Raw genomic sequence first — 14,678 nt, forward strand, 5'->3', positions numbered from 1 at the left:
TTTTACAACTCTAAGCATCAATAGATTATACTACCTTTTCAGGGTATTACAGCAGGAATTCAGTAAGCTTCTCCTGTGGTTCAATATACAGCTTTATTTTAATACACTGCCTAGTTTCTTTAAGCATTTCTTTGCAGCTCTCATACTTGAAGAACAAAGCAAGTGAACCACTAAACAAGACAGACTGAATCCTGACACACGAGGTAAAAACTACCCATTAATTTTGGATGACAATTTCTAAAGCTCATTTTTTTCTAGGATAGACATCAGCATAAAAAAATTCATATTTACAACATAGCTTCAACTGAGTTCAGACGCAAAAGCAATTCTGGTAATCAGACCATATATTTAAACACTATGAAATAAGGAACAGTGACTAGTCTTAACTGAAATGCAAATATCTGAATTACCATTAAGATGGTAAACATCAACACTGCTTCTTAATTACTACTTGCAACTACTTAACAAAAGCAGAATTCTAGTGCAATTTTTTAAGGTAGCATACTCAACACTGACAGATATCTGCTTTTCTTTAGCAAACCTCATCTTCTTCAATAATTGAAGCAGAGACTATGAAAACATGATGGGTCCTCCCTATATAGCTCAAATTTATCACTAAAGCAAGTCTCGAGAACTAACAGGCCTGTCCTGTGAGGAAACTAGATATACAAGAATGCTTGAAGATAACAAAGAAAATTAAAAAAAAATAATATGTACCTGGGGATTCAATTCAAAGCTGTACAGGCAAACAGCTTTGGCATTTTCTAGTCTTTTATTATTTCATTTCAACTTCTAAAAGCATATTTTGGTGTAGCTTTCTACCTGTTTTACCACAAGAGTGTTGATTTATCATCTTGAAACTTTTGTTCAATTCACATATTTTATACACATTCCTCCTGAACGCAGGTGGTGACATTCAGGGTCACTAAACCAATCTACAAGTTCTTTTGAAAAGGCTGCAGGGCTTTTCAGACCAGCAAGTTCCAAGTCTGCTAACATTACATAACATTGACAAGAAAGTACATGTAGAAAACATGACTAAAGTAGTTAAAAAAAAAAAAAAAAAAAGATAGCTGAACAGAGAAGATTATGATAAAGTGTGGAAATCCAAACAGGGCAAAGTTTGTTTTTGGTTGTGAAGGAACACCAGAGGGGTTGTGGTTTGGTTTTGTTTATTGTATTGAGCCCCTTGGGTTTGCTCAATATTGGGGAGGGCTTTTTGGTGGGTTTTTGTGTTTTATCATTTCACAGAAGACAAGCAATTTAAAATACATACATACCAGTATGGAAAGCTCTTTATGTTAATTTGTATTATTTGTGTTTCTACTTGCCTTTAATGAGAACGAACAGTGCAACTGCTTGTGAGTTCACCAGTAGGAAGTAAGACAAAGTTCCTAACTTACCCTCTACCATGATCTGAAAGCAATTTTATCATGTTTCAATATAAATAAGCTTCCTGTAATATTTATGATGTTGCATACACTTCTCCAATACTGCTGCTTACAACAACTTATCCTAGTCTCCACAAACATAAGATCCAACATCTACAGTAATGTATAAAATCCAGATGTAGCAGGAAAGGATAACACAGGTAATACTTCTACAGTTCCTGCTTGCTTCAGTTTAACCAGGAGAGGAAGACAAGCTTTTCAACGCATAGAATGTTTGTTGAAAGGCGCTCTGTTTTTTTTTATTCTGTACTCCTATGCTGAATCACTATACTTAATATCAAGAAATTCAAGTATTTCCTCTGCATGTTGTCATATTAATGTGAGTCCCCAGCATTATTTATTCTCAAGAACACAACAATCTTATTTGAACTTCAAGGTGCACAAATTACAAATACGAACCTACACCCCAGAAACCAATAAAATAAGTAGAGACCTAGTGACAACCTTGCAGCACACTTAACCCCTCACACACCTATTCCCAAATACAATACAACTATTTTCAAAGAAATAATGACACTTGTATCTGTTAATGAGTATGTGTTTGCATGCACAGTTGCATTAAAATTAACTTGTTTAACACTTCTGATTAGAAAAAGAGCCAAATTAGCAGTTAGATGCTTAAAACATCATGAGGATATAATTTTGTCATCAGACACTTGGAATTATACTTTACATTGAACCTTTTTATGCTCACCTCTATAGTTTTACTAGTTTTAAACGTAACTGAAAACTCACAGTTTTACACTACAACCATATAACTGTTGTTGTAGTGTAAAACTGTGAGTCTTCACAGTTTTAAGAAACAAAGTGCAAATATTTTCCTCTGAACAGGAACGTTTATATAAAAATAAGCCAAAACATCTCCCTGCACCTATTTAACACTTCCTTTAACCAAAACTTAGAAGATCGAAGCTTAAGAAGCACAACATGAAAAAGCAGAACTGTCAAAATTTTATTGGATCAGTAAGACTGTTTCATTTTGCTGCAGACAAATGCTAAATCCAGTGCCTTAGATAAATTCTGAAACACAGAAAAATTCTTCCTAAGAAGATTCCTGGAGAGATGTAGTATGAAACTAATGCAAAGGTGAAGTATCCATGTGGAAAACCATAAAGTTCTTAGGATAAAAACTGCAATCAGTCTAACTAGAAAGCAAGCAAGAAAAACCTACCACAGCAGAAAGTCTCCCACATTCTTCCCAGGAAAAAAGGAAAAAAAAACCACAGCCAAAAACCCCAACACCACTCCCCCCCCCATCCTTTAAAGCCTAGATGGTTTTGAAAATTAGTCAGGTTAAGCATGGTTAAAGGTGTACATGGACCCTGAGCAATGCTTGGACATGCCCTTTCTCACCCTATCAAATGGGAAACTGATCTATTTTAAATCACTAATTACTAAGCCTACACATTCTCAGCAAGAGCTGGAATTAATAGTTTATAGCTCATGTACTCATATAAGCAATGAAATCTGCAAATGTAAATAAGCAATTAAATTCTTCGAAGACAGAATGTACTTTGCCAAACCAAACAGCTGAAATGTTGCTCCTCTGTATTGAGCATCTATATCTCATTTGTGTTTGAAACCTGAGAGCTACTTCACATGCATTTATGAGTTAGCAGTACCATTCTCCTCACAGCTGAGACATTTATAGTTTATTTTCACATGCCCTAACACTATATTAAAAACCATACTTGAAAGCTACCCGAGTAGAAAGAAGCAGTCTGTTCAGTCCATACCTTCAGTATGCAGTTGTTAATCACCTTACTAAAACCTACAGCTGCAGGGATTACTTCTACTTCTCTGATAAAAAAAAACCTCAAAATATTGGCTCAGTGTATTATAACTTACTGTGGATATTTAATAAAAAATATCACTAGTGACTATTTCTGAAGAAAAGAGATGTGGGCATCAAAGGAGAAATAATGAAGAACAGAGCGATATCTCCAAGTTACAAACTTCTGCTAAAAAATAGTGCAGAAGAAAACAACACACAGTTCTGGAAAGAAAGTAAAGCCCAGGACTTCAACATTGTGGTTGCATTTATAAAAAAGAAAAAAAGTAAGTCTGAAACTAGCCTGAAGAAATATCTACAATTATGTGAAAACAGTCACTACAACAACCTGAAAAGCAAAAGACAATCAAGGAGGAAACAAAGCAGAACAATAAAACCATCTGGTTTGAATTCTGAACCAAACATTTTTGGTTCAAACAGACCAGCTTGACAGTAAAATTTTTATACTAAGGCCAAAGGTAAAACTAGAAGTCTTATTCTACTTCATTGTACTTCCTACTTGAATTATTGCACTTCTAAAAACATTAGGCTGCTCACATAGACCTCTTGAATATAATACTGATGTACTTCAGGTCAAAGACCTAAAGCTAAATACCATCTGATCCCCTGCCCAATACAGACCCTATATCCCAGGGTTTGGGTACAAATAACTAGTATTACGTTCATGTAGCTGACAAATGTTCATAATGGACATTAATGAAGTTAGTTCTGACTTTGTGTTTAGATTTATTCACCCTAAGGAAAAGATGCTGTAAATCTTCAGAACAAGCATTTCCAGCATATGTGGCATACTGTGTTAGTGTATCATACACAGCAAGTCATGGTTGCACTACACAGCCTTGACTAAAACAACAATCGTTAGTTAGTGGCCAACTTCAATATATGAATTTTATCTCACAGCTACACTATGCAGCAATGTGAGCAATTCCATCACAGCTGATAAGAGTTTTTAGAACTTCCTTGCTTATTTGCATACCAATAAACCCAGGTACATCTACAAGCCAGCATGAAGATGCAGCTTAATTTTTATCCAATACCAAAAATTCCTATTCAACTCCTGTTTGAGATGAATACTTAGCAAATACATGAACAACACATGTCAACAAAATAGAACCATTCTTCCCAAATCAAGCAAAAGTCATCTAATGAAAGCCTCTGTATTATCCATAAATACCAGAAAGGGGACAAAACACAGGATTGAGTCCCCACAAAATGTACTGAAATCTTACTTTACTAGGAAGTGGTTAACAATTAATAGATGCTAGACTTTTTCCAAGTGTTATTTCATTGGTAAGTTCCAAAACTGCAGAAATTCCCAAGCAGCTTCATATATCATTCCTAACACTGCCTACATCTTTAAGTGTTTAAAGGTAGCAATCTGACTTCTATACTGAGATGACAAGATATCCAGCATCAGAGGGAAATCTGTAAAACTCAACCTTCACACACAAAAGCTGTGACTGTACAATAAGATGTTTATGAGCCCTTTCTACTGCTGATCTGCTTACCTGGGTCCAGTTACAGCGGGGTTCTGCTGAATAAATGGAGACAGCCAACATACATGCAACCCAATCACAGGAATCTTACACATTTTTCAGTTTCTACCATTTCTAAACTCCAACTTCTCATGCAAAACTGTTTGGTTTAGTAGTTTGAGCATGAACTGGCGGACACAGAAAACAAAATCAGAAGCCCCATCTTATGTCATAACATTCATTGTATCTGCTGGAAAATGTAGCAAAAACTAAAGCTATCAGAAGTATGGAACAGCTTTGCAAAACAGGCAAATCAAGTCATGACATAGACCATGTGCAACATCAGCACAGTAGGAAAAAAGTAATGTATTGCTAGCAGCTGCCATGACCATTGGCTGAGTAACAGAGAACTGAATTGTAATAATTGCAGGCAGACACACTAAGCATTTATGTACAAATACACACAGACTGAAGAGCTGAACAGGTTTCCATGTGTCATATGAAACAAGAGTAATCCAAAGTCACAAAACCCTATTTTGCCTGCCTATAGAGAGGTAGTGCAGACCTCAAAACACAGAAAACAGTATGAGCTGTTACTTCAATATTGATATGCAATGCACAGAAGGGAAAATGCATCACACTACATGCAGTTTTATCTACAAAAGGGTATGTATCTCACAAACTCAAAGTAAATAAACCTTAAATTGCAGCAAGCTGTAAAACAGAGAAGCAACTTAAAGGGCACATCTTTTACAGTAAATACAGAACTGGAGAGAACACTTGACTTTTCAGGCCAGCTCAAGTTTTCCAAAACATCACTGTGTTATATACAGCATTATGGTGGTTCTTTAAATGGTTACAAACAGCAAACCAGAAACAGCACACATCTGACAGAAACCAGGCACAAGACAGTGCAAAGGGGGTATTTCCAGAATATCACTAGACAGAGGAGCAACTTCAAGTAACCCATGACTTATCAATTCACTAGCTACTTTTGGAGTCTGAATAGTCAAACAGGGATAACTACTGTAAGACATCTTCCATTTTCTTGTTATACATTGACCACATACACTTAATTTCTGCATTTTCAGATGCTGTTTCTCTGCATTTTAATGAATTGCAACTTCTATTCAAATGCACATACTATCTCACAGCAAGTGAGTCATTCACCACTTCCTGGCATCATAATATAGAAATGAAACTACTAAGCTGTATCTGCAGAAGTGAAATATGCACAAGTTTGTACAACATCCTGCTTAGGGGAAGATTAGTAAAGGCCATATCCATTACAAAATATATTTTAGCAGCTACACAAACAAGGATGTACTTTTAGTCTCTACAGACTGAAGGATAAAATGAAGTTAAAATTACTGATTTAAGTCATATGTGAAAACAGGAACTGAAAGCTTCTGACTGGAAAAGAAGAGGTGGTATTAAAATCAGTCTTTTAGTTATCCTGTAGTTTTTAGTTATCCTGTATACATCTTTTAATTATTTGTTTCAGGAAGTTATCATAAGCAATCACAGACATTTAAAAATATTTGTATAAAGTTATAAGATAATCCTTTCAGCAGGAGGCTGGACCAGACTACCTCTAAAAATCACATCCAACCAACATCCTCTGGTCTTATGAAAATCCAAACCAAGTTTGTTCTGTAAATCACCTGCAACAAGTAAATAAAATAATTTCTTATTTTTCTCCAAAAATACTATACATCTATACACACAACATGTATTTATATTACACATGTATGTCTTTTAAAACCGCCCAAAAGGTGAAGACATCTCCATAATAAGAAATACTGGCCATAAAGCACTTAGATTCTAAAGAGTTAAAACATTTTCTCTCATTACTACCACAATTAAAGATACAGATGTTACAAAACTTGTAATATAAGCTATAAATTTTGGAGGAAAAACCCCAACAAACCCACAAAAGAGAAAAACCACTAAAGGATACTATGAAAGAATAGATTGATCATGAACAGATAAATGCAATGTAATTACTGCCTTGGTGCTAGACAAGACTGAATAAATATTTAAGTAGTGCTAAAGGAAAGTAAGTCATAATTTTGTTCTGCTTTAAAAAAAGAAAAAAAAAAAAGCAGAATGACATTCATTTCTTACAATCATAAAGCAAATACTTCCTTTTCTCTTGGTAGGAAGAAACAATACACAGCTAGTGTTATTCACCATATCATGTCACGAGATCTGGAGAACTTGATTCCAGGTTGCTTCTTAAAGACAGCCTGCAACCCATAGAGAAGAACTTGGCTACTTGCCACATTAAAAATACTAACATCTTCAGAATGACACCAAGCTAAGCTGCTTTCCTTCCTGCTTAGAGCTGCTACAGATTCGTACCTTTAAGATTGCTTTGAAATGTGTTGAGTGAAATGGTGGGGAAGACAAACCTTTTCAAAAGAGCAATCAAAATATTTCATAATATTCAGCATCTGTCTTCCATTAATTCTTTCAGACTACTGACAAGTAGTAAGCACATATAAAGTCTGACATGTTCTGAAAGGTAAGGTATGTTAATCCTCCTTTGCACATAAAGGGGGAATCTTAACAGATTTAAGCAGTAATAACACACTGAAAACAAAATTAAATCAAATTTTGTGCTAAGGAAAGCACAGACTCAAAATGGTAAATACATAAAGGAGACCTTTTATTAGTCAAATTACTCTCAGTAGACATGAAGAGCTGTCACTTTAACAGGGCCTTGGGAAGAATGTGTGTTAAGTGTTTAGCTTGTAGAGTTAGCACTAGAAGAGCAACCTGGACTCTTTTATTAAAGCTACTGCAAAAATCTGAAAATAGGAATAATAGAAAAAGTAAAAAAAAAAGAACAAATCTGCATACATCAGTAAAGTGAATGCATATAAATAGGTCTGAACTAACTGTAAACCAGCCAAATTGGATCAATAATCCATACACAGCTGAATTTCAGTGTGGCACACTTTCTTTCCCTCCCTAGAAATGAATTGTACTGATTTATGCAGTTCTGTTGTTGATATTGGGGGACATACCACAAACAAATTCCACAAAAAAAAAAAACCAAAGAAAACCAAAAGAAAACCCCACTATTGGTCAAACATTATCTCACTGTGAGCTGGAAACCTCTTTTCAAGATGAACCACTATATTCTGTTTAGGCAGTCTATATAATATAAACGGTCAAATTTTCTATAGTTTGTTAAAAATACCTGTCTTGATCTAAAATACAATTTTATGAACTGTTTGTCCACCTAGATGTAAAGATCTAGATTATCTGGCAGGTATTGGCCTCTGAATATTCCAGAAGTCAGACTGAGTTAATTAGCAATCCCATATTGTTCTGAAAATGTATTTTAAGGACACTTATCTACCTTGACACAAAAAGCCTTCCAGTTAAGGCAGTCAATATAGTTAACCAAGAAAAGAAACAAACATTATAACAAGCAAAAAAAAAAAAAAAAAAAAAAAAAAATTAAGAGCTCCAAATTTTGTTTTAAATGCCACTATTAATCTGTATTAGTAACAGCTACTCCAGGTAGCTTATTGTTCACATTACACCAAGCAAAACAATAGTTAGGGAAAATAAAAGGAAACTACATTCCTCTCCAGTGCTGGAAGGTTATTGTGTTCACATAATGAAGACAAAAAAGCCCCAAAAACCCAAAGTAAATAACACTGTCTAGCCAGCAATGGCAAGGCTCAGCAAAAATCAATTCCCTAGGAGAATTCAGCTTAGTAACAAGACCATTGTAAGAATCCACAATTAAAACAGCATGGTAAGGGTTTTGGACTGGTTTTATTTCTTGTTACCACCTCAAGCCATGCCAGAGAGGCTGCAGTAGTTCATATTACTCAGTACAATGGAGCAGGTTTGATTTGATGACAAACAATAGTTTTAAGATACAGCTCTAATTAATGAAGACCACTGGTAACAAACCCCTAGAACCTCTACTCATAGATTTTGTAAAAGCTGTTTGGATTCGACACCCATTTCAGTAGATCTTCCAAGAGATAATGATGGAAACACTTTTTCAGTTTTCAGGGCAAGAGTGAAGAAACAGGGAGGATGCTTAAGTATAGTTTTAATTTAAGTCATAGATACTAGACTCATTAGCAAAATACAACAAGGTACTTCTGGTAGGTCATTTACTTACCTCCACTTGCTGATTCTTGCTCTTCCCCTTCAGGAAATGTAGCCTGGCTTGGTAAGCTATTCCTAGAACGAGTGACTGACTCTAAGTGTGAAGCCCTTCCCAACAGAGATAGCTCATCTAGCACCTCTCCTTCTTTGGCTTCCAAATCAGATTTTGAAGTGGTTAACTGTTTTATGTTACCTGGTGCCATTAAACTATTTGGGTCATTTAAACAAGCTACAGTACCACTGTCCAGGCTTAACACTCTGGCACGATTCTTGGCACTGTTTGTGCTAGAAGTCCGTCGTGTAGATCTTTTTTTGCTAATTCCTTCAGAGCTTACGTGGGTTTTGTGAGCATTTTCAGAGTCCGTGCCCCCACGGTCTTTAGAAATGTATTTGGTCTTTAAAGCACTGTATTTTCCCTCAGGAGACTGGCATGAATGGGAGGTGGTGCTGGAAGAGCTATCACTGCTGAACTGGTGAGCTGACTGCATGCTTGATGTCCTGCTCAAGTCACTTTGATCACTGGAGTCCTCATCGTGACAAAACACAGCACTGTGAGGTTTAGTACCAGATACACCTCGGAAGGAAACATATTCCCTGTGCCGACTTGAATCAAAACTACTAGCCCGCTTTTTTCCTGTCCTTCTCCGGCTGGACTTGTGTGTAGAGGCTGTTCGATGTATTAAACTAGAAGATTTTGGTCGAACATCTCCTTCTTTTTGTTTTCCACTAGTTTCCTTAGAAGCTCTTGAATCTACTAACACAGCTATTTTCTCACTCTGCTCATCTCTTTGTTCAGCAGCCTTCCCATGCGGCCTGTCAGCTTGTGTAGTCAATTCATTGGCATGTGGGTTCTTATTGGCCTCTTCTGAAGCAGAGGCACCAAGACCTTTCTGGCTGTGCATCTCATCAGACGCATTAGAACCCTTTACCTCTTGAACACCACCCAGAGGACTCACTTCCACAGCAGTCCTTTCACTACTAGTCCTTTTGTCAGTAGTAGAACTACTGTCATCCTCTGAGTCAACACCACAGTCTTTTTTCTTACCATCCTTTTTCTCTTCTCTAGGAGACTCCTCCTCGTGCTCTGATAATACACTTTCTATATGTGTTGAGCTAGTATGTTCACTTTTATAGCTACTGATGGTGCTGTTGGTGTCACGATCAGTCCCGCTGCAGTAGCTTTCTGTTGAACCACTGCTTCTAGTACTCAGGCTTCTCAGACTGTCCATACTTTTGTCTGCTTTCAAGGATTTGCTCTTCCCACTCTTAGTCAATGGTTGAGGGCTGCTACTTTTCAGAATGTCATCTAATTGAAAAACTCCTGAAATGCAAGAGTTCTCACCCAAAGACTCTCGGGATCCAGAAGGGGGCTTGGAAGCTTCTAACTCACTGACAGGATCTAGTCCTCTTTTTTGCTGATAGAGGGGGAAGTCATTTAGTGAAGCATCTGGAAAAGCAACAGCAGAGCTAGAAGTCCTTGGTACACCTCGTGGTCTATGATCCTTCCTATAGGAGTGAGAATGCAGAGTTACCAGCGAAGCTACTTCTGTGTCACATGCACTGTTTTTAGACTGGTCCACAAGCTGGTTGTTCGAGAGGCACACTTTGTCACTGCTGTCCCTTGGCAAATCCTGTCCAGAGGACAATGAAGGTTGGATGGAGACAAACGAGTCGTTCGACACCAGACGAAACAGCTTCCGATCAGTTGCCAAATCTGTATAAGTATATATTTAAAAATATTCATGTAGAATGTTCAAGTAAGTTACACAACTTGCTTTAAATCTGTTAGTTTATATCAGACAAAGTAAATGAACTAAAAAATCCAATTGCAAGTACTATGAATTCATCAAATATTTTATAACACCTGGGAAAACCTGACAGGCTTTTTTCTAAATAAAAAAAGAAATCATCAATATCAGCTTATCCCTAGCAAATAATAAGACACGGTAATTCTGAGAAGTCCCCAACCTCTTCTATTGCTTATGTGTCTCAGACTTAGTATCTTTACATATCCCGAAGTTTCTTTATTATAAAACAGTACCCTGCCTTTTGTTTTGGTTCCCGCATGTAGTAAACAAACTTTAAAGCTATTAGTGAAAACACAGTAAACCCCATTAACACTGAAGTAACCAAAAACCCAACAAAAATCACCTTTCCTACCCAAGTAAGCTCACAGTTAGCAAGGATGCAGTCACTGTCACAGGTCTTTTTGTACTATAATGAAACTCCCTATAAAGTCACTGTGTTTTACTACCTCTAAAAAAAAAAAAAACAAAACAAAAGAAGTGGTTTTTGTTGTTAAAGCAAATCCTGAGGATTTACTGTTAGCACTTGGTTAAAACAATCATTCCTGTTACCCATCACAAGCAGTCTCCCGGAGAGTGTCCATCTGCAGGCAGTACTAAAAGTCAGTTTTTCCGTTTGCTTTTGTCACTAAAAATAGAAGATCTGGAGGCCAAGTTAAGTTAAGTTTCTACAGTTGCTAAATTTCTGTAGAGTATATTTGAACACGTGCAACTTAAGAGACTTCACGGTCGCTTTATTCAGCTTTATTTATACATCATTCAGCTGAAAGTAGCAGAACCCTGTGGCCTATTACAACAGCATGGCCACCTGTGATGCTCCTTTTCAAACACACTTTGTGTACTGAATCACACAGTAGTGATTGAATCATCCATCTAATGGCTCTAATCACCCATTAGTGATTAGACTGGCAAAATGAAAGGTGGTATTCTCAGAGTTAACTTCCTCCTAATCACCAGGTACTTGAAAATCAGCAAACAAATATTTCCCTTTGGTTTTATGCTCTGTTTTAGTCTGAGCAGGTCTTTTCCTGGCAATGAAGCTAAACGAAAAATTGTCCTGTTTTGTTTCAGAACACAAGCTAACAGTTTCCTCACAGATTAAAAAAAAAAATTTTTTTTAAAATTTAAAAAAAAAAAAAAATTTCACCAAGCTGATAACCTGTATCTTGGAAGCAATCTACAGCTCTAAGAACATAGAGCTCTGTATGGTGTTATTTACTTTTTAAAAAAGCCTGCCACATTTACATTTGTCTGTAATTGTAAGGAAAGCAAATTAGTCTACAATGAAGTCCATTATTTCCAGGCCACCAGTAGTCTAAGAGACACAGTCCACAGAAATGTTAAGTTACCTATCCCTATCTTTCAGCAGTAAGGTGACAGTAAATATTTATTACCTGATGGAAGATGTCAGAACAAGGAACACACAAAGAATAAAGTTATCAGCAATCAAATTACACTTCTCAGAAGCCTGAGTAATTAAGAAAGGAAACAGGCAACTCCAAGATAGACTCCAAGAAAGGGTATCAACAAACTGCATGAATTTATTTAGCATTTTAAGCAAAGGGTCTCTGGTAACAAAATACCATGTTTAAATATGGAGAAGAAATTTTACCTTGTTCTTCACTCCCTTCTTTACATAGGCTAGAACTCTGGCCAAGACTCAAACTGATATCATCAGAGGTCTTGGCCGTGTCAGTATCACCTGCAAATTTTAAGAAATAAGAGTATTAGTGCTCAAAGTATTAACACATACATCTACATTCTCAGTTGTCATGAAAGACTGTTGCTTGTATTTCTTCATCTATAGGTAATTAACAATTACATAATCATAATAACACAAGATTTCTTTTAGGTAAAAGTATTGTCTACACTTTATTTCATCCTCCACAGAACTCAATGGCAATAAAGATTTTTTTTCCACTTCAAGGCATATCTATTGGAATATCTCTTTTTGTATGGTTGTCTAAAAAAAAAAAAAAAAAGAGAAGTAGACTAAGAAAATACTTGTAATGATCAGGAAAGCAAGGGAAAAAAAAATAAATCAAGGTGACAAAAATTCGCATAAGATTTTTGTTTTAGCCTTATCACTGGCTGGATAAATCTGCAAGAAAATACTCATAATATGCAAAATTGTTATCTCTTCATCTTAGAGGAGTTCACAAGGGCTGAAAAATACTTTAGCTAGATGTCAAGCAACAAGAAGCAAAAAAGTCATTGATATACAATACCAGAAGGGTAATTGGTTGCACTGAACTCAAAACAGTAAAAAGTCTATCCCAACCAACCCTTTGGCTCTGCGTTTTGTAGGCAAAGGGAAAATCTGTCATTAAATGGGAAGTAGAATACAGCCCCAGAATATACTCTCCTCATTTTCTGGTCATATAATTTGCATGTCCAAGTAAGACTACCCCTAACTAGTAAATGCTGTATTTTGCTCAAAAAAAGGTTAAAAAAAAAAAAAATAATCAAGATGACTAAGGTAGACAGTATTTGGAAACAACACAGTAAGCAATAGTGACTTGAAGTGTTTCTGGAAGGTAATTCAGGTAGCTAAAAATCTCACCTTTGATGGTTGCTGCTGTTCCCAGACGAGATAACCCAGATCCAACCTAGAAAGAGGTAATAATGTAAAAAGCTGTACACTTTCCTGAAATAAACAATTGTTATTTCCTATTACTGCTACACATGCATTTGCCTATACATGTAGAAGAGGTCTTTAAAGGCACAAAAGCATCCAGCAGCATAGTGCTTAAAATTCTGTTTCCACTGCAAAGAGATGAAAAGTCATGTAATTAAGCACCCAACTACATCACAACACTATTCCATTCAAAAGTCAGAGCTCATGAAGACTTTACTATGCTGATTTTAAAAAGTTTCTAACCTAGGAATTCTCCTTACTTAATGTGGCAAGAAAGTACAAGTGCAGTGCTACGCTAATAACTGCTGTTGTAAAACTGAACATTTAATGCAGTGATCTTGGTTGTCTAAAATGCTTAAAGAAAACACAATCTTAGTATAAAACTTATCTGTTCAACAAGTGTCTTGCTGTCTGTAAACACCAAGCTAAATCCAAAAACTGCTCCCATGTGAAAAGATACATATTATTCCAGTTAATTTCACATTCAATGGCAAACCAGAAGGCATGGTACCTGCTCATACAAAAAATTTCACTATTTAGGTTTGCAATCTACCCTTCCAAATATATCCTATGGAGATTACTTTGCAGACTTGCTAAAGAGAATTTGGTGTTTCCTTCAATAACATTTTCAATACAACCTCTCAACTATAAATAGCATACAACAATGTAAGTGTCAGATAATTAAATAACTCAAAAATGAGATAGAGGAAGAGCACTCAAATGCAAAATCTGAATCTATAACACATAAACACGATGGCCATTTGACTGATACATATATACTTACTGGGATGATGTTTTCCAAAAATTCCTAGTTAAAATTCCTAGTATGCTCTGGGGGAAAGAGCATAGTTCTACTAATTATTTTCAGCAATTTCAGGTAACCTGAAGATGCGTGCAGATCCTATTGAGCCACAGCACAGAGGAACAATGGCTTTATGTGTAATGTAAAAAAGCAGCTAGGAGTTTGTTTAAAACAAACATTTTCTTCACAATTGTCACACATACTTTTAGTTACTCATTTTGTCGTGCTTCAACGTTTTTCCTTTCAATAATATGTTTTCCTAAATGCTGTCACTGAACACAAATGCATCATCACAGAAAAGCTACTTCACAGAGAAAAACTGAACAGAACTCAGATGCTTTACTGTTCATGTTCCCTTTTGATGCTGCACATTGAACCACAGGGGACCAGTGAATACTAATTTTATTAGGACAAATACATTCTAAACACTATACTATCTTTGACAGTAGCTTGAACTTCTTCACATGATTTAATATTGTAACTCTTATGTTTGGAACATATTTTTTCCAAAGACCAGTCAAAGAACTAGTCCAGGCATCATGTTTCTATCTTCCTACACGGACCATTGCTTCCTA

At 36.1% G+C, this 14,678-nt stretch overlaps 1 protein-coding gene across 9 annotated transcripts in view; it reads right to left on the reverse strand.

The window, feature by feature from the left end:
* The window catches only part of PCNX1 (pecanex 1), an 89,073-nt gene that overhangs the window by 58,849 nt on the left and 15,546 nt on the right, over positions 1-14,678 (reverse strand). For 7 of the 9 annotated variants that reach the window (XM_058850125.1, XM_058850043.1, XM_058849795.1 and 4 more), the window contains exons 4-6: positions 13,227-13,272; positions 12,276-12,365; positions 8,872-10,572 (exon numbers count right to left, since the gene is read on the reverse strand). In XM_058850125.1, the coding sequence (XP_058706108.1) occupies positions 8,872-10,572; positions 12,276-12,365; positions 13,227-13,272 (1,837 nt within the window). The remainder of the gene's footprint in view (positions 1-8,871; positions 10,573-12,275; positions 12,366-13,226; positions 13,273-14,678) is intronic. The other 2 variants (XM_058850377.1, XM_058850300.1) reach the window with 1 other exon arrangement.

The sequence above is a fragment of the Poecile atricapillus genome, chromosome 1 (assembly GCF_030490865.1).
Source record: "Poecile atricapillus isolate bPoeAtr1 chromosome 1, bPoeAtr1.hap1, whole genome shotgun sequence".
Taxonomy (NCBI): domain Eukaryota; kingdom Metazoa; phylum Chordata; class Aves; order Passeriformes; family Paridae; genus Poecile; species Poecile atricapillus.